The sequence below is a fragment of the Drosophila ananassae genome, chromosome 2L (assembly GCF_017639315.1).
Source record: "Drosophila ananassae strain 14024-0371.13 chromosome 2L, ASM1763931v2, whole genome shotgun sequence".
Lineage (NCBI taxonomy): Eukaryota > Metazoa > Arthropoda > Insecta > Diptera > Drosophilidae > Drosophila > Drosophila ananassae.
The window spans coordinates 3,117,608-3,145,264 of record NC_057927.1 but is presented as its reverse complement, the minus strand read 5'-3'; the positions used below and the strand labels follow the sequence as shown (position 1 = coordinate 3,145,264).

Here is a 27,657-nt window from a genome sequence, read left to right as displayed (position 1 = left end):
GGCGCGTCTAGAGGTGTTACACCCTCCGCCCCAGTAGCCCCACTCGCCCCACTCTCTCTCCAAAAGCCGGACAGCCCACGCTCGATCGGCAAGTCGTGTTGTTGTTGATGTTGCCTTTTATCTCTGCTCCGCACTTGAAATATATTTTTTATTCTTTTTGTTTATTTTTTATTCTCTCCTCTCTCACTCTTGATATTTTTTTTGTGTTTAATTTGTATTCTGATATTTGTGTTAATGTAGTATGCTTTTTTTTCTATAATTTTTTTTCGCTTGTTTTCGCCTATTTTGCGAGCTCGTTTGCCGGACGCTCCGCGGCTGCTGGAATTCGACGGAAAAAGTATGTTTTTAATTTCAGTTTCAGTTTGGCGCTGGAGCGATACAGTACGCAGCTCGTGGATCGTAGATACATTTATTCAGCCATCGATCGGTTCGTGCATGGTGATCTAGTCTATCCAAAATGAACAAGAACCTCGGCTTTTTGGAACGCCTGCGCTGGCGCCTCAAGTAAGTTTGGCTGTTGACCTTAATGCCTCGAATTATTTATTTAATTATCAGTTATTAATGTCGGAGAGAGCTATTGTTGTGGTTAGCGTTGTCAATTGCAGCGGTTCGTGTTTCGGATCTTTGTTTGCTCATATCTTTTTTTATACCATTTCGTTTTTATTGGTAATTTCTGCTGTTCACTGTCAGGCGTGACTAATTTTTTGGATGAACAGAATTATTAATTTTTTGTTGGCCTTTTGAGTGAGATAATTTTTGAGAAATGATTAGATTTGACAGAATTACGCAATTGCGATGAAAAAACAGAGTATAAGGTCATTAAATCCAACTTATCAGTGCTGATAAAACGTAATTATATTAAAAAAGATTTTAAGAGTGGTTCAAGATGAAAGTAAACAGGTGGAATAATTAAAAATGTCTCTGCGATTTTTCACAACTTTTTTGTTCCAAGGTCATTAAATGGCTGGGGTATTTGGAAGTATTTGAATCCATTAAATATAATTGCCATAAAGTACACCCATCTTCTGCGTTATATTGAAAAAGTTTCGATATGGTAATAAAAGTGTCACATACATAATGTCACATAATGATTATTAATCGACTTTCGATTAATTCATAAAACTTGGATTTATTGCTTAATCAGTGAATACGTGTGTAATATTTTACTTTTATGGCGAAAACGAATTACTGCTTGGTTAGCAACTTTATAAATACATCCATTTTGTTTGTTTAGGTAAAAAGGCTTTGCAAATTGTTGACTTATTTACATTTCCCAGGGCATGAGCACAATGCCAGTGGAATAACTAAATTCTAAGCTGCACCCTAATGCATGGAATCAGAAATAATAATAGATTGGTTTCAGATTGAAAGCTCAGCTTAGGAACGTGCTCTTAGCACGTCATAGCCTGATAATAAATCCGATTGGTAAAAACTATATAGTATAGAGGTTTCACCTTCAACACGTTCCCTACTGATCCATGTTAAAATCATTACTTTTAATTGGAAAATTAAAATTTTACAAAGCTGACAGCCAAATTGGGTGTGATTTCATTTTTCTGCCTTTAAATAATGTAATTAAAAGTTTACAGGAGGCTTTAAATAATTACCAGCAATTTTTCATATTAACTTGGTTATTAACATAACAAAATTTATTCCAAGCCAATAAGTTCCGATTAAAATTTATTTTTATACACCAATAGACTGAAATTGTGAATCGCTATTCATGGCCCTACGATAATGGGCATTTCGTTTTGAAATACAAATTAATAATTACGGCTGCTTAAGAGCTTGAACTGTGATAACTTCGGACAGCTGTTGATAAGACAGAACAATGGCAAATAATATATTCAGAAGATTGCGAACTTGCCAGTGTGTATTTAACGTAGATTATTAAAGCCAAGCCAAAGGGTGGCCTGAACTTGAAATGATTTAAGGGCAGGTCCGAGCTTTAAACCCAGGCCGGGCGCTTCGTGTTGCTGCCTCACTGGTCACCAGAAGCAGAAACAGTGGCAGCAGCGGACTGTGTTAATTTATCACCGACAGACGTGCCTGGTTAGCAGGTGGACCGCACAGTCGACTGAACCGACTAAAACTGATGTCCAGGCAGAGCCTGCAGATGCAGATAGCACTGAAAAAAATGTAATGAACTAATTCACTGTAATTATCTTTCCCAAGGATACTGTAATTACATTTTCATAGGCTCAGATTTTTGGTTAGATTTTGGGAAAAGGCTGTTGTATTAGATTTTCATTGTTGTTAATTTGTTAGCCTTTTCCAAAGTGTAGTCATGTAGTTGAGATATGGGTTCGGTAGGGTTGGGCTGGGATGCTGAATGCAATGTGATGAATAGCAGCAAAACAATTTAAATTTAATGCAATGCATGCAGTCTGGCGTGTGGCTTTGAGAATGAATTAAAATAATTGACTCTGTGACAAAAATATCAAATTATCCGGCTGCTAGTTCGATCTCAATATTGTTATGCTAATTACACGTTTCATTATGCGATTGCAGAACCGTCGAGCACAAAATCCAGCAATATCGCTCGACCACCAACGAGACAGTAGTTACCGAAACGGAATATGGTAAGGTGCGGGGCGTGAAGCGGCTGTCGCTCTACGATGTGCCCTACTTCAGCTTCGAGGGCATCCCCTATGCTCAGCCCCCTGTAGGCGAGCTGCGGTTCCGGGCGCCCCAACGGCCCACTCCCTGGGAAGGTGTCAGGGATTGCAGCCAGCCCAAGGACAAGGCGGTACAGGTGCAGTTTGTTTTCGATAAGGTCGAAGGCTCTGAGGACTGCCTCTATCTGAATGTCTATACGAACAATGTAAGTAACACAACAAATTTAAATTTAATAGTTTTATTGAACAATTTCTGCGGACAAAAGCGTTGGTTTTAAGAGTGAGATAATGAAATGATTTCATCATGGTTACTCATTGCAAATATCTATATTAGCAAAGCTTCATTGATACACGCTTAGATCTTAAATTTGTTAACCAATGTTTAGAAGAAATGCAGATAATAAATCTATTTTGTGTCCTCTAAAGGTAAAACCCGATAAGCCACGCCCTGTTTTGGTTTGGATTCATGGAGGAGGCTTCATTATTGGCGAGGCCAATAGGGAATGGTATGGTCCAGACTATTTCATAAAAGAAGATGTGGTTCTAGTCACAATACAATACCGCCTTGGAGCTTTGGGTAAGGAAATTTTCAAATAATTAATAACATTGATATAACCTTTCTAATATATATTTGGTACAGGATAGGAGGATTCATAAATAACGATTTTTGTAAAAAAAAATCTTTCAAGAACAAAATATTTTTTCGATTAAATTTTCTGAGGGCATCCCCTTTGAAGGTCAAGGCCCTTGGGAAGGTCAATATGGCCCCCAGAGAAGGCTATATCTTTGCCAATATTCATCCGATTCTTGAGCGGAATACCTTAATCGATTTGTAGGGCGATTCTCTAACAATTTTCATCAAAATCTAAGAACAAAATATTTTTTGGATTTTTCTTCAAATTTTCTGGGGCATGCCCTTGAAAATGTGGAAATCCATGGGAAGGACAATATGGCCCACAGCGATGACTGTATCTTTGCCAATATTCATCCGATTCTTGAGCGGTATACCTCAATCGATTTGTAGACCGATTCCCTACCAATTTCCATCAAAATCTACGAACACAATATTTTTTAGATTTTTCATACAATTTTCTGGGGCATGCCCTTTGAAAGGCATGGATAGGTCAATATGGCCCCCAGCGAAGGCTATATCTTGGCCAATATTTATCCGATTCTTGAACGGAATACCTTAAAGGATTTGTAGATCGATTCTCTACCAATTTCCATCAACATCTAGGAACAAAATATTTTTGCGATTTTTTGTGAATTTTCTGTGGTCAAAGCTATTAAGTCCGAACTTGTCTCAAAAATGATTTTTTATGGACCCTAATATTATATTAGTAATATATGATAAACTTCATTTCCACCGAAGCTTATTTTCTTTTCTTGTTTTATTATTAAATAAATGGTATTTTACAGGTTTCCTAAGTTTAAAGTCCCAGGAGTTGAATGTCCCTGGAAACGCAGGTCTTAAGGATCAGGTACTGGCCCTTAAGTGGATCAAAAATAATTGTGCCAGCTTTGGTGGCGATCCAAATTGCATTACCGTTTTTGGAGAAAGCGCTGGAGGGGCCTCCACCCACTACATGATGATAACCGAACAAACCCAAGGACTCTTCCATCGTGGTATTCTCCAGTCGGGCAGTGCTATTTGTCCATGGGCCTACAACGGTGACATTACCCACAATCCCTACAGGATAGCAAAGCTCGCTGGCTACAAGGGAGAGGACAATGACAAGGATGTACTGGAATTTTTACAGAACGTCAAAGCCAAGGATCTCATTCGCGTCGAGGAGAATGTTCTCACCCTGGAGGATCGAATGAACATGATAATGTTTGCCTTTGGTCCATCTTTGGAACCATTCTCAACGCCAGAGTGTGTTATACCCAAGCCTCCAAAGGAAATGATGAAAACCGCCTGGAGCAACTCCATTCCCATGATGATTGGAAATACTTCCTACGAAGGCTTACTGTGGGTGCCCGGTAAGTTTATTCATTTTTCTAAAAAGTAGTTTTAATTATAGCTGCCTTTGTTTTTGTAAATTCAGAGATCAAAATGGTGCCAGAGGTGGTGCAGCAGGTGGACACTGGCGTTCCCTTTATTCCCCGAGAGCTATTGGCTACAGATCCTGGAAAGGATAAGCTTGAGGCCTGGGGAGCCAAGCTACGCGATGCTCACCGAACAGGCACCGAAGCCACTCCCGATAACTACATGGATGTAAGACGATTATACGATGTAACCAGTTTCATTATAATAGTATCATTTATTTTCTTTGCTAGATTTGCTCTATAAACTATTTTGTGTTTCCGGCTTTACGAGTGATGCACTCCCGCCACGCCCACGCCGCCGGAGCTCCGGTATATTTCTATCGATTCGATTTCGACTCCGAGGAGATTATTTTCCCATATCGCATCATGCGCATGGGACGTGGCGTCAAAGGAGTCAGTCATGCCGATGATTTGGGCTACCAGTTTCCCAGCCTATTGGCCAGAAGATTGCCGAAGGACAGTCGCGAGTATCGAACCATCGAACGTACCGTGGGAATATGGACTCAGTTTGCAGCCACCGGCAATCCGTACAGTGAGAAAATTAATGGCATGGACACTCTAACCTGGGATCCAGTTCGCAAGTCCGATCCGGTATTTAAGTGCCTGAACATAAGCGATGATCTGAAATTCATTGACTTGCCGGAGTGGCCCAAGTTGAAGGTCTGGCAGAGCCTCTTCGATGATAACAAGGACTTGCTTTTCTAAGACCCCAATCAGCGGAGCTGAGCAATATATTTTTTAAACTACCCATTGTAAATATATAGGACAAAATGCTTTATAAAATATTTTTGTAACTTTCAAGTTGAAAGTTTCAACATAAATGCTTTAAAATTTAATCTGTCTGTTAGAAAATATAGAGTACATTCCCAAAATACTCTTCCAATAAAATACTTTCTGTTCAAACTAGAAAAGTTTCCATAGTGTCAAGAATGAGTTTGTTAGAAAACTTATTAAACAATACTAATGTAAAAAAAGTTGAAAGTCTCGTTTTTTGATGCATTCAGAAACATTTTGTAAAACGTGAGATAAATACCTATATGGGGAAAAGAGGCGAAACACATGTTTTAATTACGCGCCAATAATATTTTTTTTTAAGACTTTCTTTTCTGTAGTCATTTAACTACTAGTGTTAGTGAAATCACTAAAATCGAAGATGGCTTTTCTACCAAAATTAAAAAATATAAACATTGGCAACTGTCAAAAAAAACATAACACTTCTGATTTTTTACAAGGCAACTTTTGTATTAAAATTATTCTCCTAGAAATTTCTTTTTATTTTTACAAAATACAAAATAACAAAGGGAACACTAATGGTTAATGTGAAAATTTAAAGGCGGCATAAATTAAAAGACTTGACTGTACAAGGGTTCTACAAAACCCTTTCGATTCGGCTGTCATTTGTCCAAAAAAGCAATATAAACATACATACTTTTTTAGACTATAAAAATTGAAAAGTTACCTTTGGAGACACTCAGGACAAGGAGATAGAGGTTTCGTCCGGTTAATAAAATGGCAGCCACACGTCGTCTGACCCGAGAACTCTCCGATCTGGTCTCGGCTAATATGAGTACAGTGAGGAACATAGAGAGCAGCGACGAGTCCTTGCTGCTCTGGACGGGCCTTCTGGTACCGGAGAAGGCTCCATACAACAAGGGCGCTTTCCGCATCGAGATAAGCTTCCCTCCGCAATACCCTTTTATGCCACCCAAGATCCTGTTCAAGACCAAGATCTATCACCCCAACGTCGACGAGAAGGGCCAGGTGTGTCTACCCATAATCAGCTCTGACAACTGGAAGCCCACCACGCGCACGGAACAGGTTCTGCAGGCCCTGATAGCCATCATCCATGACCCGGAACCTGAGCATCCGTTGCGTTCCGATCTGGCCGAGGAGTTCGTCCGGGAGCCCAAGAAGTTTCTGAAGGCAGCCGAGGAGTTCACAAAGAAGAATGCCGAGAAACGACCCGAGTGAGGCCTGGGACTGTCAGTAGTTCCCATTGTTTGTACTTCAAAATTAATTTAGATCCTGAATCGGAACTGGTCTCGAACAAATTCTACCTGTTTTTAATGGTGAGGCAAGTATACCTAATGCCATTCGCCATTACACAGAAATATATTCCAATTAACTAGTTGTAATCAAATTCCCAAATGAGTACCCTAAATTAAAAAACATTTATAATTTCAAGATATTCAAAAACTGTAAAGTATGCCCTAAATTACAATATTTTATTAAAAATATGTTGAACTATAAAAGAACTATTGTTTTTTTGTTTTGCAATTATAAAGTTGTTAGTATTTTAGTAAAAATGAACATGGTGGAAAACAACAGGCCCTAAAAATATGCCCTATTATATAAACAGGCATTTTTGAATAGAATATTTAATCAAAGCGACCAATATTATTTTTCTCTATATTTCTTATCGGAGCAGAAGCGAAATCTGTTTGAGTCTAGGCACTTGATCAGAAGTGCTTCATGGCTGCCATGTTATTTATGGGCAGAGTGAATTGCATTGCTCGGGCCGAGTTGCTTATTGCATAATTTATGGCCAGAACTGTGCGCCGGGACAGGTTAACACAGCTCGAATGGTGTCCTCTGGCATTTTGGACTATCATTTAAGTTTCATGTCTGTCACTCGAGTGTCTTTTCCCTTCGGCAGCAACGCATTTAATTGAAAATTTATTAAATTCCGTTTGACGGAGCGAATGCCGGCGATCTTAATAAATTAGCCATTAAACTGGGTTAGGGTATGAGTCCAGCTTCGGATAATTGGCTAATTTAGTTATAAGCACAAATTATAAAATGAGAATAATTGTCACATACTAAAAAAGTCATAAGTTTAATTATCAAATTGGCATAAACTTATTTCAAACACGTCAGTTTGCGTGGTATAGCGGGTCGAATGGCGTAGTAAGCTTACTTTTTTGTAAATTGTATTCTATAGTAATGAAAAATATACGGTAGAAATATGGCTAGGTCAGAGCCATTTGTGGGAGTTTTTCCGACGGCCAGCCTATTTCCTGTACCCAATTCACGCCATGCCTTTTGTTCTGTTATTTAAGCTATTGATGATATCGCCAGTTACTTTGTTAATTGCATAGAATATAGTATAGATTAATCATGGTCAAGAGTAAGGGCGGTCGGTGTGGTTGCAACCACAAGGCACTTAATAAAATTACCGGAGCCACTGATGAAAATTGGATATAGAAACTTTGATAAATATATCTTTTGCATTGTACTTAATGCAAAAAAGGAATGGAAGTAAATATCATTTTTTTCTTAACACAAAACGTAAAAAAGTAGTAGACTTTGTTTATAGTTTGGTATCTACTTTAAAACATAAACACACCTGACCATTAAATGAATATTTCAATATTTATACCTCTTGTCTAAAAACGAATGTTTAATTTTTCGTTCTCCATGAAAATATTAATACAGAGTAAATAATTAAATATTAATATAGAGTCCTGAACTCCAATAAAAACGAAAACAATCATTTTCGCGCCTGATAGCCGGACACTTGCATTTGCTATAAACAATAAATAAACAATGCGGCAACAACAAAAACGATAACGTTTAAACAAAACCACGGCGCCCAGCACGTTCAGCAAGCGAACTCACTCGAGCAGACGCTGCCCAAAGGCCTTTGAGTGCGATTCGCACACAGTCATGGACACACAAACAAACCTATACAAGCTCATAATCTAGGCGGCCTAGAGCTAGAATATCACTCATACGACCCGGTGGCCGAGGCGGAATGAGCAAATGAGTGGAAAAATCAACGGCGTGCGAGTGTTTGTGTGCGAGGCGAACGGCGAACATTGGCGGGCACTAAACTTAGCCGGCGCTTACTTTAAATGCTCAGTTTCCGAGCGGACCCTGAGTAAAGCGCAACGCCAGCCTTAAATTCAGGCTGGAAATTCTTATTTCCTCCAACCGTCGTCTGTTGTGGCCGCTTATTTCAATTAAACCATTTCTGTGAAATCGAGAATTGTTGCACAGCTTAAAGCAACAAGTGATGTAGCACTCCTGCCTATTTGTGGTGTGTGCGTGTGTGAAGTTAAAGAAATAAACTTACAGAAACAACACCCAACTAAAATCCAAAACTAATAGTAACAAATCAAAAAATTTGTTTCCCTGATACGAGTATCGTTCAACCATTCACGACTTTTATTTTATAGATTTTTTTTCCTCTCCACCCAGTACCGTGCGTCTATTTTCACTGGGATTTTGAACAGCTTGCGGATTGTGTTTTGTGTATTTTTTTATAGTTCACAGTCGTACATACATACATATTGTATATCCCTGCATAGAATAATATATAGCTTACCGGGAAGGGAATCGATTGTGGTCAGTAGCGTGAGACTGCATCAAGATGTCATTCGATATAGCCGTAGCGGATCAGATGCGCATCGCATTGAAGTAAGTGGAAAAATACTAATAAAATTAATTGAATATGGTCTACTCTTAACACTGAGCTAAATGTGGAAACACGCCATCTTCCACTATAATTTAAGTAGCAAGTGTTTTTGTTGATAAGAAGGTTCCGCTCAAGTAACATTTTTCTATTAAATATGCCCCCAGAGGCAGCTTTAAATGTTTGGTTATGAAAGTCGATTTTAAGTAGCCCCTATACATACATTTTCCAATACCCCTGATGAATTCATCTCGTTGACTCTGCGACTAGTTAATCCATCAATCAATAAGGTCAATTGGCCGGCCGTACATTTTTTTATATTGCAACACGCCAGTTGCCATGACCGTACGTGTCTCAAGCCGAGACGCTTTGATAAGAGGAGTCCGGCCCGCCAAGCTTCAGTTCTTATCGATCGATTACAGACCCCTGTAGCAGATGTCGAAATCCGGTTCAGCTTTGGGGTCTTATAAATAGGCATTTGGCCGCCGATAAGGTTATGAAAACACCAACAATTTGCATCCGCATCATCAGCTCTGCCGATAATCAAATCAAAACGTCATCGAGGCAAAGTCGCACCCAAAGACTCTGATGATTACCATGACAATCAGTGGTCATAACAATCTAGAAATGGTCAGCAGACATCTCGTCTGGACCTTGTACCTGAAGTGTCAATCTCTAATCATTACACATTATTTTTTAATCAAACTTAGGACTCTTCGTCTAGGAAGCAGTTCTGCGAATTATGTCTAAGCTCTTCACTGAAATTGATAGCACAAAATGTTTGATTTGGCTTTTCCTTGTTTTATTTATCAATTATTATCAATAAACACTGATAAGATTTTTAAATGCCGCTTACTGTTGAGTGGGCGGTCACTTACTGAAGCGGCATTCCTATTATCTAACCAGTTTACTACCTGATATAAATCATACATGTGATGGCTTTACAGTCGTATACTATCAGAAAAATTATTTGCGAAATTAAATAATTTTCGTGAATGCCAAGTGGGTTTGTAAAATGACTGGATTTTTGGTAAAATTATTTAACAAGAATCACGTTTGACAAATGTCAAGGTGCTTACATAAAAATGCAGCGTCGACATAAACATTTGATATGTGACAGAAAAAATGGTTAAGCAAAATCGAACAAGTCAAAGTAAATTAACGAAACGAAGAAGCCAAGCAAGGTGAACCACTTGGAAGAATTTCATTGTTCAAATTTAAATTATTACAGAGTTTTCGGCAATCGTTAGCAATCGTTATTGCAGAAATATATATTTCAACTACGAGCTTGTTAGGCCACAGATAGTTTTAATTACACGTCTTTGAGTTTTACATCAATCGAAAGCAATTAGATGCTTTAATTTATCTATATTTCTTAAATATCATTCATTTCTCACATTTCAAATGTTAAAATTGGTTAGAATTTTTGAGACAAAAAAAAATGAATATGTTGCAGTTTAAAACGGACGTCTGTAATTTCTTCTCTTTACATATCTTTCTGCATGATTGAATGATTTTGATATATGAAAAAATATGGAATAATATATTTTTCAATTTTCCTTAGCTGGGAAAAATAATATTAAATATCGAATGCACTCAAGCAAAATGCCATTGACCTGCATCCAAAGCTTTGATGCATGGAATATTGATTGATTTGCTGAAATTTTCCATTTTCATTTCCATTTCACTTCTCCTCATCCGTTTTTAATTTGTAAATATTGTGAGTTGCCCAGTGGATTTTGTACAGTTTATTTTGTGGAAAAAATTAAAATAAACACCGGCTATTATGTTTGAAATGGGTTGAAACGGCTGGAATTGAGTTCTTTAATTTGTTGATTGGGATGTCGAAACCATTGCTTAGTTGAAAATTGAACTGCCCTGAGCAACTGAGAGGGAATATACGTATACATGTTTATAAATAATTAAATTCACTTTCAACCAGAAATACAATCAACTGGTTTTAGAACTAGAAGTGTGTATTATTCAGTAACTGGATCTGAGGGCTTGACCTCGGGCAGAATGCAAAATGGAAACTTGTAATTAGCACTAGATATCTAATAAATCACACCAATTGCACTTCAAAAGAGATTTCTACTGGAATCTCCTCAAGGCTGCCACAGCTAGACACTGGGCAGCTGTTAATTAGTCGTGGCCCACTGTTTACTACACTCGTTTGCTCTCATCTCATGATTTGTGGCCATCATATTCGACGCGAACGCGTCTGGGCCGGACGGCATTCCGTCTTTTTTATTTCGCTGTACGGGCATTTATGAGATCGTCTATATCGCAGTAACGTGCGGCGATCTGTTGCGGATCGGCTCACGCGTCGTTTAGAGCGCACGTTCCGAAATGGAAACGCACTTGAAATTCAAATGGGCCACGCCCCCACTTGTGTGTGGTATTTCCAATAATATATGGCGTACATATAAACGGGGATATAGAATTTTGATTTAATTTATTTTTATAAAAAATATATAATTAGATAGAAGAGTTTTAAGGTTCTAATCATTAAACTTTTACTAGAAAAAATATCTATAAATTAAGCTTTAATATTTACATATTTATAGAGATCTTTTCACCTTTAACTATAATGTAAATTACATAAATTTATTTATTTTCTATATTGGAGTTAAGGTACTGAACTATTACCCTTAAAATTAAAACCTTTTAGCTTCCAGGTCATCAATGAGTCTATCAGACCCCTGAGCCATCTATTTCCATTTTTGCCTATTTATAGTCCATTTTGTTTACGCGCTAATTGAAATTTTGCAAAAAATACTAGAAATATCGTAAAAGTTCGAGTATTTGTTTACAAACAATAATGAAAACAAACTGTCGAACACTCTGAGAGTTGGCCACTGGTGCTAGAGGTACAGATATATTTCCCACTAGAATAAATTTTCGCTCTCCTTGCAGCTACGTCAAGTTCAAGACGAACCAGCAGCGCCTGCGCAGCAACGACAAGGTCATCGCCGACACGGTCTACGGCAAGGTGAAGGGGGTGAAGTGGCAGTCGATTTATGGCAACAACTACTATAGCTTCGAGGGCATCCCGTTCGCCAAGCCCCCGGTGGGAGAGTTGCGCTTCAAGGCGCCCGTTGAGCCGGACCACTGGACGGAAGTGCGCCGCTGCACCCGGGTCCGCTCGAAGCCCTGCCAGGTTAATATAGTGCTTAATTTGGTCCAGGGTAGCGAGGACTGCCTGTACTTGAATGTCTACACCAGGGAGGTAAGTCTTGTTAACGTTTATTTATTATCCTTACTAAATAAATCATTTTTACTTTTCAGTTGCATCCACACAAGCCACTCCCCGTTTTGGTTTGGATTTATGGCGGTGGATTCCAAATGGGTGAGGCCTCCCGCGATCTCTACAGTCCCGATTACATAATGATGGAGCATGTTGTGCTGGTTGTGATATCCTATCGTCTCGGAGCTCTGGGATTCCTCAGTTTCGCCGACGAGGAATTGGAAATACCTGGAAATGCAGGTCTAAAGGATCAGGTGATGGCCTTGCGTTGGGTCAAGCAGAACTGCCAGTTCTTCGGCGGGGATCCTGAGAATATTACGGTTTTCGGCGAGAGTGCCGGTGGAGCTTCTACACACTACATGATGCTGACGGATCAGGCCAAGGGACTTTTCCACAAGACTGTGATTATGTCGGGATGTGCCCTGTCGCCCTGGGCACAAATTCCCACCCACATAAACTGGGCCTATCGTCTGGCCCAAGCGACTGGATACACCGGCGAGGAGAACGATCGCCAGATATTTGCCCACATTAAGAAATGCAAGGCCAGCAGTCTGCTGAAGGTGGCCGATGATATTATTACCATGGAGGAGCGCCATCAGCGATTAACCATGTTTTGTTTTGGACCAACCATAGAGCCCTACATGACTCCTCACTGTGTGATCCCCAAATCGCCACTCGAGATGATGCGTAATTGTTGGGGTAACAGCATTCCCATGGTTATCGGTGGCAACTCGTTCGAGGGGCTACTCATGTTCCCGGAGGTGAACAAGTGGCCGGAGTTGCTCTGCAAGCTGGGTGACGGCGAGTACTTGGCGCCGAGGGACGCCCATCTGGACGAGGAGCAAAGGAAGGCCTTTGGCAGGCACGTGCGCGAAGTCTACTTCGGAGACAAAAAGCCTGGACGAAAGACAATTTTGGAGTACAGTGATGTGAGTTATCTCAGTTGCATTGGAACAATAATAAAAAATCCATAACCATCCAATTATTTGCAGCTCTTTTCGTATAAATATTTCTGGCACGGCATCCAAAGGACATTACTTTCGCGAGCAAATCACGCACCTTCAACACCCACGTTCCTCTATCGCTTCGACTTCGACTCGAAACACTTCAACATTATGCGGATTATCACCTGCGGACGCAAGGTGCGCGGCACCTGCCATGCAGACGATTTGTCATACTTGTTCTACAATGCGGCGGCGAAAAAGCTTAAGCGCCGCACGGCCGAGTTCAAGACAATACGGCGTCTGGTCTCCATGGTGGTGCAGTTCGCCATTTGTGGGGATCCCAACATCCCGATGGTCACCCACGACGAGAAGCATCAGGCCCAGGGGGCGTGGCTGCCCATTTCGCGCGAGGACAAGGTGTTCAAATGCCTGAACATATCACACGATGTGCAGGTGATTGACTTGCCCGAGGCCGAGAAGATGCGAATCTGGGACAACGTCTACGACAGAGAACTCCTTTATTAAATAGCTCCCTCTTAAATCTCTTATTTGCTCATAGCACTCCCCATTTAGGTATAGCAACACGGAAAGATATAGACCCTAAGCCGGCCCGAGGCGGCCTTAAATGCACATCAAATGTACACATGTAAATAGCGATTTTGTATAGCTTAGGCATAGGAAAAAATAAAAATTGAATATGTTTACGGACACGAATGGGTAAATACAATGTTTGAATGACAAACTGGCCACATGGATTTAAAGGCAAAAAGCGTTTTAACCACAAACTTTGATGATATTTTATAAATATTTGCACTGTTAAATATTGTTATTATTGTTGCTAAAAAGTGTCTAAATTAGACAAGTATTTGTTGGGAGTGAGAAAACAAACCATAAATTTATCTGCTTATGAATTCAAGTGTGTTTGTGGAATTACGCTTGTGTGCGTTTGGGTTAAATCCATGCAAAGCCACCCCATAAAGTATGCAACGTGTTATGATATTAAAAATACTTAAATACTCAAACATGACAATATTAACACCTGCACAAAAAACGAGACAGCGCTCCACACACTCACACGCATTCAGGTGATTGCTGTCAGGTGACAAAACCAAAACCCCGCACACCTGCCCCTAAGCACATAGATACACACATGTCCTTACGCACACACGCGTGTTTGTGCTCTTGTCCCCCTCGCCGGCGCTCGTTTGGATGTTGTGTTTATGTGTTTGTGTCTATGGCAACTTCAAAGGCCGCTAAAAACACAATTCACACAAATAACCTCTCAGTCAAAACGTTAACCTCTGCAGCTCCGCACGCCCCGCCCCATGTGGGCCGACCATTAATTGTAATTAAAAACTTACACGTGCTTCAAATTTAGGAAAGCTCTGCTGCGTTGACTTCCGCTGACCTTTGCCCGCTAACGGCACTTTTTCGACATTAGGTTTATGTTGTAATATTGTAATTATTATTTACAGGTGCTTAGCAAATTTGGTGGGGCGCTGGCTTTTCTTGTTTTTATTTTTCTGGCCGCATTTCAGGCATGACCGAAATTACATTTTTAAGTCTTTTGTTAAGCCGCAAAATATGCAAAGACTTACAGATGTGTGCCACCCACAAGGTTGTTGAATTATTCTCCGAAAGATTGGCGCGGTTTAATTTAAGAGACTTTATTTTTTTTTCTGTTTAACTAATTTTGTTAATTTCCTCAACATTTCATTTTCTCATCTCATTATGAGAAAACCTTAGCCTTTACTCCAGCCTACGTATTAGCTTAATCGTTCTTAAAGTAAAGAATAAAATTATTCCTCTTACTGCCACCATTATTTCACTTTCACAGGAGCATCTCTCAAAGCATTCGTATCAATACCCTTTTAAGGATATTCCTTTCAAGGAACTATAGTCTCTTCCGCCACCATTCCTCCAGCATTTTGTTTTTTTTTCGAATTTTAAAAATCACAGACAATAGTTTTGTGTCACGTGCAGGACCCAGAAGTGGGATCAGAGCTTTGGTGGCTCAAAAAGAAACAAAAAACAAACAGACCCAATGCAGCTCCCCCAATTATCCTGTCCTAGAAACAATAACAACTTCAACATGGTAAACTGAAGCGCCAACAACAAGGACGCATGTTAACCGTGCGCCGTAATCAAGTCACGAAATGGCATGGAAAAGTCACGCGAGCAGCCGGAAAATTATGACTTTTCGCCGGTCCCGAAGAGGACTTTGATGAGGGGCGGGCGGGGCGTGGCAGGGAGAGTACGCTTTGATTTGATTTGCCTTTGAAAAATTCATAAGGCAATTGTTGCGCGGCGCGAAATGCTCACATTATCATGTGCGACTTGAACCGCTGAGCTGGCACGTTGTTTCCATTCACTTCTTGGACATTTGATATTCCATTTACATTTTCCCAACCAAACCAACTTTGCGGAGGGATAACACGGAAACTTAAGTTGCGAGTTTGCCGTGAATGAATTTTTAATTCAATATAATTTTGGCTTTCGGGAAAACCACTTAGTCACTGCCCTCGATTTTTGGCTTCCTCGAAACTCTTCCCGAAAATCGGCTAAACAGTTGTAAACAGTTGAAATATGGAAAGCATATGGACGGGGTAAGTCCCGAAAATAAGTATTCAGAATGGCACATTCTGCCATTATTAATACTTTTTCTGGCACTGCTGATTGGAATCAGTTGGGCCTAATCAAAACCATTTAAAATCTAACAATGAGTCGACCTGACAATGCCAGAAATAGCGTTTCAGCTGCACAAAAAAACGACAACTTTAGTTAAATTGATTTAAATGAATTTGAGAACCATTCGCACATATCTACGTACATATAGTGAAAAACGTGCCAGCACTGCCAGAGCACGAGATCGGCCACAGAGATGAGAAAATCGAGAGCGTTTCTTTATTCGCAGAGCTACATATATGCGAAAAAATATCAAATTGAAAAGCTCTCTAACAGAAAAGCGCATGGCAACATAAGCGCCAAGAGTCACGAGAGTTTATATTACCCCCCATCCAAGGTTATTTATTTAGCATATCATAAATATAAACAAATCTTTTGGCTGCTCATTCAAAACATGCACAGGGGAAAATTATTTTATTGGCTTTTATTGAAGAAAAATGTGATAATAGAATATTCTTATATTATTTTTTTAAGTTAATATTATATTATATTAAAGTCATAAAGTTTATGGAACTATTCACATAGTTTCTGTTGAAAAAAATAAACGTTATCGCGGAATATTTTCCCCCTGTGTTTATACAAACATAATTTGATTAGGTGTAATCGGAGGCAGTTGCGTGCCTCTCTAGATTTAGGACTAGAACTGACCATAACTAGAGGCAATTACTTGGGGCAGCCGCTGACCCAATATAATAATGTGGCGATATTAATCAAACTTAGTTTGGCTGTTAAAAGCTTAAAAGTATAAAGCTTTTGGTTTGGTCTTAATTTTATTTTGCATTCCTTTTGAGCTTTCGGCAGCAACAGGAGTCAGTTTGTTCAGTCAGCTGTGTCCTGTGTTTATCCTACAGTCCTCCATATATTCTTGGCTCTGTTTACTTAGCCTCATGGGGCTCTGAGCCTAGAAACCAGGAAATAAACGGTGTGTCATGCTTTACACACTATTAAAAAATTATGCATAACCAGGATTACGATTAATCGGCTCTTACTAATAGTTATTTACTCATTAAATATTCCTAATAAATCAAAAATGTAAAAAAACAGTGCTTTTTGATAACAGCTTCTTAAAATAAATTAGAAAAAAATCCAATATACATAGTTCTTAAGAAGCATTAATGGTACAATAACACCATTTCTAAAAACTTTGCTATTATTAATAATTTTTCTTACGCATAGCGTTACTGATAACTCGGAAACTTAAAGTACTTTACAGCTTCATAGAAAACCCCTTCAGTAAAGTATGAATCACTCCCGAAATCGATTCCATGCTTCTCTTATCAAACCATGAGTGGGCCATAGAGATTATCGTGGTATGACACCCCCCATCAAACAAAAAGTGAGCCAACCGAAAAAATATTGTCGAATCAGCCAAATCACAACTTGTTACCCAACCAATACATTTTTCGTTATCTATTGCCCATTTTTTCTGGATAGTGATAGGCAGGACAAAGTCGAGTTTTGTGCCATGTAATTGTCTGTGAGTCAGTTGAATAGACAGTACCCTAATACACATAATTGCTGTGCCACTGAATTATAGATAACAGTTCCAAGTATCTCCCACCAGAAAATACATGCGAACAAAAATAACAATCCCACAGATACACGCACCGCACGCTTTTTATGTTTCGCATGGTTTTAAAAGCTTTTGGCCTACAACTTAGAACTTTTTTGTGCTTTCGCGAGCAGTTGACGAGCTGCCATCACGCTAAGCGGACGCGTAACGGTACGGCTCCCATTTTATAGTTTAGCAGGCCTAAACAAAATATATATAAACTAAAGTGAAAAAAATCTGATTCCTGAGTAACAGTGATTCAAACTATTCTAAAATCCACAACCAAAGTAAAAGTTATGTGATAGACGTGTGAAAGTACCTGGCTTGTGCGTTTTGTTTTTGGAGCGCGAATTTTCGTGCGTGTGTTCATGTGTTTGTGCGCAGGACATAAAAGCTTCGCTTTGCATCCTATTTTGTTGATATACGCAGTCCTTGCAAGGTCATCCAACAGCTGGCAGTTCCTCAACTCGTCTAAGCATAGAAACCAAAACAATTTTTTATAAAAGGAATTTTTTGAATATTTATTCAAGCGCCGCTACCCTCCAAAACATTGTATATATTTAGTAATAAAAACAAATAAATAAAAATACAAAATATATAAGCCCAACAAGACAGCACAGAACAACCAACAAGATGTCTTCCATGGCTGCTTTCGATCAGTTCAAAATCGGACTCAAGTAAGTTTCTATTTATTATTTCAGGGGTGCTGTGAGGGTAAATGTGCAGATGTTGCATTATTTTGATTGACTATTCAGCTTGTAAGAGCAAGCAAATTTGTCACGACAATTAAATCCTTTCAAAGACGTCTCATTTGCCAAGCCAAGAGTTAAATGAAAATCATTCCAATTACACCAGACCCATGACATCAGCGCATTGTGTCATCCAAACTATAGCACACTAGATAATTGAGCTGCACACCTATGCAAACAACGGTCTATAGAGGCCTTGGATAATTGGGATTGCCTTGTAACAGGCGATATGATTTATTTCTTGATTTATGTTACAGAACTCACTAATAAGCTAAGAGGTAATGTCATGATCGGTTAATACATTTTCTTGATTGATGAGGAATGTAAAAGCGATAGGAAGTTTCCTAAAAAAAAATGCCAAATCCCCCTGGGACAAATTTTACGAAAGCATACACGTTTTTCTTTTTTTTTATTTTTGTGTAACGAATTTTACGCAGCTGGGCGCAACGAAATTGCTTCAATATTTTGCTGAGCAGCTGTTTACAATGTCCTGCCCCAGGGACCTCGTGTGCTCAGCGGGAGACACGCATACACATTTAATTATGTATAAGTCAACATCAACAAACGGGTGCCAGGTGGGTTGTGGGGAAAGCTCCTGTCAAAAGGAGTTCCTTTGTTTCCCTGCCAACGATTCCAAGAAATTGTAGGCCCTTTGAATAATACGTAAACACAGATACATAAAACAAGCCAACACACCGCCGTCATTATGAGACTGTCTATTTACGGTCATGTATTATTTTTTTGCCGACACTAAAACTGCGCAAATAATTAGGTAGCTAACTATAATACCCCCAAAGCCGCCTCCCCCAGATGTTTGCGGGATGTATGTAAATTATTCTATTGTAAGCCCAGCGGCCGTTGACTCATACCTTTTTTATGCCAGCAAAAAAGTGTTTGACGTTTCGCAAAGAGCGGGGCCGAGTGTTGTATGAGATCAGCTTGCCTTTGGTGGCTAACTGGTTTCATTTCGGGCTCTTTCATTTGATGATTTCATTTAAGTGCGATACAAAGAAGAATAACCGGCAGCAAAAGAAATATCATTTTCAAATGGTATTTTCCTATCATAAGCGTGGCTACTGTGCGCTTTTTCCCAAAGCGTCGAGCTTCTATTGAAAAGTTTGGTCTTTTATGCTTATTTATTTAAAAAACAGTGCCATTGGTGCGTCTGATGGTTGTTCAATATAATGACGCCATATCACCAATAACTTTTTAGGCGCTTCAATTCTGCATTCATTTGCATATTTAAATCGTATTTTTTGTGATTTATGTCAGCGAAATGGTTTGCAATAAATGAATTCACAAAGCCCACGTTCAATCAATTTCTGTATACAAATTGACAATTTATTTACAATGTATGTTCAATTTTCATTCAATAAATTGCTTGCTTTCATCCGTGTCATTTGAATATTTGAAATTAAAATTTGGAAATGACCAAATGGTTATTTATGGGCTAAAATCAATTTAAGTCATTGGGTTGATCAATTGACAAAACAAATTCGTCGGTGGTGAGCCAATTAACCTTCAACAGCGACAATCTCTGCGGGGAATTCACGGTATTAAAGGGGGCACGTGCAAATATTTGTTTGTGGGAAATACGAGGTCTACAAATCTGGTTAAGCGCAGATATCGCATTTCCTCCTATCATTCCGTCACATAACGAACCCAGTCACCTTTTTTCTTTCAATCTATAGTCTGGTCTGTTTCTTGTTCACTCGTCACTTGTGTCTCAAAATTTTCTCTACTTTTTGATTCACACTAGGGATCTCAGTCAGCAAATACGCCCCTCACTGCATTACTTCTTATAGGTTTTCTAAAAGTAATAAATGTTCTTCTGGTGAAACCAAAGACGAGTCAAAAACTGTTCAGCCAAAAAAGCCAAAAAAATATTAACGCAGTCCTGTCAAGATGCTGTTGTCCCGTTTAGCCCACGCACTGCCAGGACGATCGCTACGCCTGCTGGGGCAGACTGGAGGAGTCCGGCTTTTAAAGTCTACACCGCCACCCATCAGGGAGAATCCGTGGAATGTGCCAACATTGAAACCAGGAAAGTCCCTAATACCCAAGAAGGATGTTCAGAACTTGTCCCATAGGAAGTACTCTCGGGATTCCGAGGATCGGCATCGATCCCATTTGGAGAGCCGCACAAAGGGTCCTTCCCTGAAGGATCGCCTGATGGGACCGCCGACTGAGAATGCCTACGGAATGGGTAAGGGTGCCGTGGCCGGGGCTGCCCTGATGGGTCTGGTAGGCTTGTGCTATTACGGTTTGGGCCTTGGTGATCAGCCCAGTATCTACGACCACTCCGTGATGTGGCCACAATATGTGAGGGACCGCATTCATGCCACCTATGCCTACTTCGGGGCATCCTGCGCCGTAACAGCTGCTTCCGCGGCTGCCATCTTCCAGTCGGAAGCAATGATGGCTTTAATGACGCGTTCTGGTTTGATTGCGTCTCTGGTGACCCTTGGCCTGGTGATGGTCAGTGGCGCCGTGGCCCAGAGCCTGGAGTATCGTCCAGGCTTGGGTGCGAAGCAGTTAGCCTGGGCAGCTCACTGTGCCATCCTTGGCGCTGTTTTGGCACCAATGTGCCTTCTAGGTGGTCCTATTCTGACCAGAGCATTCCTCTACACAGGCGGAGTGGTGGGAGCCTTGTCCACTGTGGCCGCTTGTGCGCCCAGCGAGAAATTCCTGCACATGGGTGGACCCCTGGCCATCGGATTGGGCGTGGTCTTCGCCTCATCTTTGGCCTCTATGTGGCTGCCGCCCACTACGGCAGCGGGAGCGGGGCTGGCCAGTATGTCCATTTATGGCGGACTGATCCTGTTCAGCGGATTCCTTTTGTATGACACTCAGCGGATTGTGAAGGCGGCCGAACATCACCCGCAGCACAGCCAGTACCTGTTCGATCCAATCAATCACGCCCTAGCCATTTACATGGACGCCCTCAACATCTTTATACGAATTGCCATTATTTTGGCCGGAGATCAGAGGCGGAAGAAGTAGTGAAAGTGAGAGCATACTTGGCAAACTGGTAAAATTAAAAATTCTGTTTAGACCCGATTGAAAATTGAACGAAATTTTATGAATATAAAATAAAGCTGAATCAAGACTATGAAATATTCTATCAGTTTCCTTTTAAATTTTTGTTTTAAATACATTCTTTTATTTCCAATTCTTTATATCTGACATTGCGCATACGTCGTGTATGCCCGCGGCATAAACATTCATGTGTGGCTTGTGAAATTCTGTCGCTAGCCGTTCGTGCTCTTCCGCCCACGGCCACCAACACAACTGTCTTCTTGTCAATTTCATTTAATTTTGCCGCATTTTCTCTATTATTTTTTTCCCCAAAAGCTTTTGTGGGGCGCAAACAATATTTTTTTAAATGGATAAAGAATGAAAGCCGCAACAAGAGCAACCGTGCTGAAATTCATATGTATAAAATAACATATAGTATACGGACATTTCAATGAATGAGTTCAAATTTTAGCGCATTTTTCATCAAATTAAGCTGAGAGAAATCAGCTGCAAAATTTTCATTAGCCCATCTGGGTAATAAAGTCAAAATAATAAAATATAATCTAATAAGCGAATTAAAGATTTAAAGTTTTTAGCCAAATTTATTCGAAAATCCTTCGACTGACTCCTTGACCTGCTAAGCCCAGACGCATTATCCCTTTCCCGCTTACATCCTTGCAGCATTTGTAAGCTTTTGGCCTCCTTACGGAGTGTTCATTCATGCCAATGAAAAGCTTCATTGTGCAGTCCACGCGCCAAGCTTTTGCAGCCTTTTCAAGGTCGGCAAGGAGCCTCTAGATAGCCATGTAATAAAAAAAGGTCTTTATGGCCATTCTGAGACGGAAATTAAATTCTTAGTCGTTTAATTTCTGTATTTTTATGTACTCAGCAATCATAATTTTTGTGTGTGCTAGCCACAGTTTTCGAAAAACTAACTTGACCATGACATGGGCCTGTGTCCGGCTGTCAGTCAGTCGGTCAGACAGAACCCATGTTTGCTTAGATTAGGTGAGGCCACATTTTCATCTATCGCGTGCCGGATTTGTATTCCGTCTAGCTGATAACGCACAGGCGGCAGAGTTCGTTGGAAAACATATAGAAAATTAATTGAATCATTGATGACATTAGTGGGACTTATCTCTCTCCTGAGTGCATTCAGAACTTGGAAAGTGGCACGGAGAGGGACTCCAAAATATTCCTATAGCTTATACTGATAACACAGCAATCTATGAGTCTATATAAATAATTATATTTAAATTAATCATAAAGCCTATCAAACATACACTTTTATAATAAAAACAAACCAAATTTAATATTAGTTTAAAAATATTTGCAAAGTTTTGGAGTGATAGCAATTTGGGCTGTAAGGTGTGCGGCTTTAAAGAATTTTAAATTAAAAAGTCATTATTTTTAATTTGGAAATTAATAGCGACGTTCGATATACAAGGCCTACGTTGCCATGATTCTCAGAATAATGAAATTCCAGCATTTAAAGACTGCTTCGAGCATAAAACACAGCAAAGTTTATTTTCCTTCAAGTCTTGGCCATTTCCGAGTGAACTTTTCGGGCAGTGCTGTCGTCACTTGTTGCTAATAAGATCTGAATGTTTTTCTGCTGAGTGTTTGCAGAATTTTCTGTTTATTTTGTTTGAAATACTGGGACGCCGTTGCCAGAAATAAAAAAACATAAATCACTTGGGACATACAAGATCTTTTGGTAGAATCATATTTTAACAATACGGTGAGGAATGTGACTTCTCTGAGAGTAAGAGACAATACGAGACCATTATATAAATATAGTTTCCTTATAGAGTATTCCTATCATAAGCTTTCGACGTTTTTAATAATATCTTACGCTCAGTATGCCCAAATTGGGTGTGTTGTGGTCCTAGGACCTCCGATTGAGAAATGACCCTGCCTCACGCAAGCCTGGCATTAGGACACAGTCTTTTATGGGTAAAGCAGACCCGTCATAAACATTATTTATATTGACTTTTGTTTTTTTTATAGGTGCCGGCCATTAGCTTAAACGCTCCTTGCACATAAAAAAATTTCCTTTGCAAAGTTCAAGGACAGTGTCTGCGATAGCCCAAGCCAAATTGCTCCGGATGTATTATTCACATCATGCGTTGGAGCTTTGACTTCCATCACAGTCGAAAACAGGCAAGAGCTCGTTCCGGCTATTAATAAAAATAAATTTTGATATATTTTCGCTGCCCTTGCGGCAGCTTCAGCTGTAGATGACATTTGCAAACAACGCAAAGACAAAAATTAAACAAAGAGTGGGGAAGATTTCTTAGATATAGCCAGGTTTAATTTGTATCTCTGCTGCTTATGACAAATTGGGAGTTACAAAGGCATTAATTAAAAGTTGAAACACGTTCCATTCCACAAGTAAGCCAACAAAAGCATAAAAACTATTCTGGTTTGCATTATTCAATTGAAAAATGAAAATAACGACAGGAACGATATTACTTTGTGTACATGACTTGGCAATTACGGCAATCGATAAACAAAAGCGCACCATTGCTACCAAAACAGGTGCTGGTCTATAGGGAAAGAAATATTCACATTTGCACACCTATGAAATCATTATTTAGCTCTAAAATTGAGAATATTTCGGGTAACTTATCAAGGTTATGGACCTTGCTGCGCTTATTTATAGAAAATACGAACTGTGCACTGGCTAAATAGGTTAATTACCCTCGTTTAAATAGCCACTCACTTTATGTATAACAAAAATGTAACATACTAGCGGGTTCACTTCACTTTACCTTGTCAAAGGCTTTGATTTCAACGACCTTTACCCTTGAATTTCCGCACTCAAGTTGAATGACTTACAAAACATGAAAGTTTTCCGAAGTATGTTTGCTGAGCGGTTTTTATATCTCCGAGTTTTATTTAAAAGTCTTACCAGAACGAGTAACATAAAATATAACGCCCTGACTTAATGCGAATTGCGGGGAATCGTGGTTCCTGATAAATAGCGCACACCTGGCCTGGCCCACCAGCCAAAAACTGATAAAAAATTAACCGTATCAGCGGAACGGAGGACGGAAAAGACGCTCCCATCAATATCAGTGGAGCTGACGTCGTTTATTGGCACTGATTAATGGCGCTTTATTTTGCTCTGATTAGGCTTATATCTAATGGGGGGAAATTGAAAAATATGTTCGCAAATCTCTTAAGCTCATTATCGATCCTTTTGCCCCCAGAATGGTTGACTTTAAGGTCCAACAACGTCGCTACAGGACCAGTGAAAAGACTGTTGTCAGCACCACCTACGGCCCCATCAAGGGCGTCAAACGGAAGTCCATCTACGGTCAGTCGTACTTCAGTTTTGAGCGGATCCCCTTCGCCAAGCCTCCCGTCGGGGAACTACGCTACAAGGCCCCTCAGCCTCCGGAGGTTTGGACGGAAGTCAAGAGCTGTACCTCCCAGGGCCCCAAGCCGCTACAGAAGCATTTCGTGTTCGAGATGACCGACGGATCCGAGGACTGTCTCTACCTCAACGTTTACACAAAGAATGTAAGTGAAAAATTATTCCATACAACCATTCAAGTTGACTTTGACATTGCAAAGAATTTCAATCACGAGTTTAACACATTATTCAATTATTTCTGCAGTTATATCCCACCAAACCCATGCCTGTGATGGTCTGGATTTACGGAGGCGGATTTAGGTTTGGCGAGGCATCTCGTGAATGCTACAGTCCAGACTATTTGCTGCGAGAGGATGTGGTGGTTATTTCAATCAACTATAGATTGGGGCCGTTGGGTGAGTTTAATATAAAAAATATCTATGAAAAATATTATAAATATTAAATTAAATTAGGATTCCTGTGCATCGATGATCCGGAGTTCGATGTGCCCGGAAACGCGGGTCTCAAGGATCAGGTCTTGGCCCTGCGCTGGGTCAAGGCCAACTGCTCCCGCTTTGGCGGAGACTCTGGGAACATAACCATTTTTGGAGACAGTGCTGGCAGTGCTTCAGTGCACTACATGATGATCACCGAGCAAACACGTGGACTCTTCCACAAGGCGATCTGCATGTCGGGCAACACGCTGTCTCCATGGGCCGTGACTCCTCAGAGAAATTGGCCCTATCGTCTGGCTGTCCAGGCGGGCTACACCGGCGAAAATAATGTACGCGATGTGTGGGAGTTTTTGAACAACGCCAAGGGATCGGACATTATAAAGGCTAACGGCGAACTGTGCATCGACGAGGAGAAAAAGGAACGAATTGGCTTTTCTTTCGGGCCAGTAATCGAGCCCTATGTGACCAGTCACTGTGTAGTGCCAAAGAAACCTATCGAAATGATGCGCACCGCCTGGAGCAACAGTATCCCGCTGATCCTCGGCGGCGTTTCCAATGAGGGCCTACTGTTGTATTCCGAGACCAAGGCGAACCCCAAGTGTCTGAATGAACTGGACGACTGCAGATTTGTGGTTCCCATTGAGTTGAATATGGACAGAGACAGTGCGCTGTGCCGGGAGTACGGGGAGCAGCTGAGGCAGTGCTACTACGGCGACAAAACACCCAGTCTAGACACATTGCATGAGTACCTCCAGGTGAGAGTTATATATTTTTAAAAAATTCAACAATATCGGAAAGTCAGATACCGGAAATCGACTTTACAGTCTAAGCAAATAAATTTATCAGCGTTGCGAAACTTGCTTATCAATTGACGTTATAAAATTCCATTTAAATATAAATATTTTGGGCTATCAAATAAATTATTAAAGGTATCTATTATTTTGGTTTCAGATGGTCTCTCACGAGTACTTCTGGTTCCCGATCTACCGCACAGTATTGTCCCGCTTGCAGTACGCCACAGGTGCCCCGACGTACCTATACCGCTTCGACTTCGACTCGAAGCACTTCAACCACCTGCGCATCCTCAGCTGTGGCAAGAAGGTGCGCGGCACGTGCCATGGCGACGATCTCTCATACTTGTTCTACAATTCGCTGGCGCGTAAACTGAAGAACCACACGCGGGAGTACAAGTGCATTGAGCGGTTAGTGGGCCTGTGGACGCACTTTGCCACCTGCGGGAACCCCAATTTTGATCCGGAACAGGCAGACCTGTGGCAGCCCGTGGACGCAGCGGCCATCGAAAAGCACCAGCTTAAGTGCCTTAACATATCCGACGAGCTGAAGGTGATCGACGTGCCAGACATGCGGAAGTTGATGGTCTGGGAGAGTTTCTTCCGTCGCGACGAGCTACTATAGGGATATGCTGTAGGATTTGGAGTATCTCCATCTAGATAGGACCTGTAGCTTTACCTAATCCTGGGTGGATTGTCTTTGCTAGCCGAAAAGAGTAGGGGCATACATATTTGGATGCATTATTTAAAAAGGGATTCAAGTATCCCGATCGAATGAATGTAAGTGTTCGCCATTGAAAATTTGTAAAATTGGTGGCAGCCATCTTTTGGATCCACCCTGGAAGTGTAGTTTTTGACAGCTTTATGTTTGAGCCTTTTTTGAAAGCGTAGCTTTAGGCCTAAAATCGAAAAGAAATCTATTGTTGTTAAGTTTTTCAACGTCGAGAACTCTATTAGGTGTGTTAAAGTTCATCCGCTTCTATCTATATCGTACCAGATCGGATCTATAGTCTAAGCAGTCGGTTTAAATGTAGTTATGAGTGTGAAAAAAGTCGCAACAAAAGTACCTTCTACGAAAAACTACCAAAAACAAACTAAACACAACTAAATAAGACAGCCAAGGAATCTGAGCAAAGAACTTACATTTAACGTTCCTTTAAGTCTCGCTGATACTATAAATGCCAACGCATATGTAAATCAACCATATTTTATATGAATCAATTTATTCGAGATCGTATTAAATCCATTAAATCATAATAGTCCTTCTTTTAGGGTTCGTTTCATTCGTTTTTGCTTCCATAACGTAATGAACGCACAAACTCACAACAAGATAATTTTCTATTTGTGTTTTTATAATATATTTAACATGATATATTTAACTTGTTCATACAAGCGATCCCTTACCAAATTATTTATATATTTCTAGTCTAAGTCTACGTATAGCCTTTTTTAAGCATAAGTTGTTTTTGGTAAAATGTTGTTTTTGAAGAAACTAAAAACCTGTCCAAGTTTTACATAACTTTTAGGATAAAAAAGAGATCAACTAAAATCAAATCTGATACATCAGACTAATCTGTTTTTCGAATGTACATGTAACGATATAGATTCTAGACGAATCTATATTTCCATTTACAATTTCTCTGTGTATTCGAGTGTTATAACTTTTTGTCGAAAGCTTCATGTGATGCAATGAAACTAAGAAATTTAAAAAGGTATGAATCCATATTTTATTAAAATACAAATACAAATTTGTGTTTAAAGACAAAGAAAATAA

The 27,657-nt window shown here is 40.1% G+C and overlaps 5 protein-coding genes across 7 annotated transcripts; all 5 read left to right on the top strand.

Annotated features, from left to right (window-relative positions):
• Positions 1-346: 346 nt before the first annotated feature.
• On the top strand, positions 347-5,879 carry LOC6500083 (esterase B1). The gene is made up of 6 exons (XM_001953224.4): positions 347-504; positions 2,512-2,824; positions 3,045-3,195; positions 4,038-4,601; positions 4,667-4,836; positions 4,899-5,879. The coding sequence occupies exons 1-6, from the start codon at positions 458-460 to the stop codon at positions 5,370-5,372; spliced, it is 1,719 nt and encodes a 572-aa protein (XP_001953259.3). The 5' UTR covers positions 347-457; the 3' UTR covers positions 5,373-5,879.
• Positions 5,880-6,029: 150 nt separating this feature from the next.
• Positions 6,030-6,638, top strand: LOC6500084 (ubiquitin-conjugating enzyme E2-18 kDa). Its single transcript, XM_001953223.4, has one exon. The coding sequence runs from the start codon at positions 6,177-6,179 to the stop codon at positions 6,636-6,638; it is 462 nt and encodes a 153-aa protein (XP_001953258.1). The 5' UTR covers positions 6,030-6,176.
• A 1,879-nt stretch (positions 6,639-8,517) lies between these two features.
• LOC6500085 (esterase B1) lies at positions 8,518-13,994 on the top strand. 3 transcript variants are annotated; one of them, XM_001953222.4, is made up of 5 exons: positions 8,518-8,706; positions 8,868-9,086; positions 11,998-12,310; positions 12,370-13,257; positions 13,321-13,994. In XM_001953222.4, exons 2-5 carry the CDS (start codon positions 9,040-9,042, stop codon positions 13,795-13,797), a joined length of 1,725 nt encoding a protein of 574 aa, XP_001953257.1. In that variant the 5' UTR covers positions 8,518-8,706; positions 8,868-9,039; the 3' UTR covers positions 13,798-13,994. The 3 variants fall into 3 exon arrangements, with proteins under 3 accessions (XP_001953257.1, XP_014766375.1, XP_032312233.1); XM_014910889.3 differs by having other exon boundaries at positions 8,846-9,086; XM_032456342.2 differs by having other exon boundaries at positions 8,518-9,086.
• A 3,614-nt stretch (positions 13,995-17,608) lies between these two features.
• Positions 17,609-26,897, top strand: LOC6500087 (esterase B1). Its single transcript, XM_001953220.4, has 5 exons — positions 17,609-18,186; positions 24,492-24,804; positions 24,903-25,053; positions 25,111-25,847; positions 26,044-26,897. The coding sequence occupies exons 1-5, from the start codon at positions 18,143-18,145 to the stop codon at positions 26,506-26,508; spliced, it is 1,710 nt and encodes a 569-aa protein (XP_001953255.2). The 5' UTR covers positions 17,609-18,142; the 3' UTR covers positions 26,509-26,897.
• LOC6500086 (growth hormone-inducible transmembrane protein) lies at positions 19,923-21,375 on the top strand. The gene has a single exon (XM_001953221.4). The coding sequence runs from the start codon at positions 20,164-20,166 to the stop codon at positions 21,259-21,261; it is 1,098 nt and encodes a 365-aa protein (XP_001953256.2). The 5' UTR covers positions 19,923-20,163; the 3' UTR covers positions 21,262-21,375.
• Positions 26,898-27,657: the final 760 nt, after the last annotated feature.

Bases quoted from the DNA above. Each gene is read 5' to 3' on its own strand.
- LOC6500085 (XM_001953222.4), top strand. From the start codon at position 9,040: ATGTCATTCGATATAGCCGTAGCGGATCAGATGCGCATCGCATTGAA. The intron at 9,087-11,997 runs GTAAGTGGAAAA...CTCTCCTTGCAG, and splicing joins CAGATGCGCATCGCATTGAA to CTACGTCAAGTTCAAGACGA. The intron at 12,311-12,369 runs GTAAGTCTTGTT...TTTACTTTTCAG, and splicing joins TGAATGTCTACACCAGGGAG to TTGCATCCACACAAGCCACT.
- LOC6500087 (XM_001953220.4), top strand. From the start codon at position 18,143: ATGTCTTCCATGGCTGCTTTCGATCAGTTCAAAATCGGACTCAA. The intron at 24,805-24,902 runs GTAAGTGAAAAA...TTATTTCTGCAG, and splicing joins TCAACGTTTACACAAAGAAT to TTATATCCCACCAAACCCAT. The intron at 25,054-25,110 runs GTGAGTTTAATA...AAATTAAATTAG, and splicing joins CTATAGATTGGGGCCGTTGG to GATTCCTGTGCATCGATGAT.
- LOC6500086 (XM_001953221.4), top strand. From the start codon at position 20,164: ATGCTGTTGTCCCGTTTAGCCCACGCACTGCCAGGACGATCGCTACGC.
- LOC6500084 (XM_001953223.4), top strand. From the start codon at position 6,177: ATGGCAGCCACACGTCGTCTGACCCGAGAACTCTCCGATCTGGTCTCG.
- LOC6500083 (XM_001953224.4), top strand. From the start codon at position 458: ATGAACAAGAACCTCGGCTTTTTGGAACGCCTGCGCTGGCGCCTCAA. The intron at 2,825-3,044 runs GTAAGTAACACA...TGTCCTCTAAAG, and splicing joins TGAATGTCTATACGAACAAT to GTAAAACCCGATAAGCCACG. The intron at 3,196-4,037 runs GTAAGGAAATTT...GGTATTTTACAG, and splicing joins ATACCGCCTTGGAGCTTTGG to GTTTCCTAAGTTTAAAGTCC.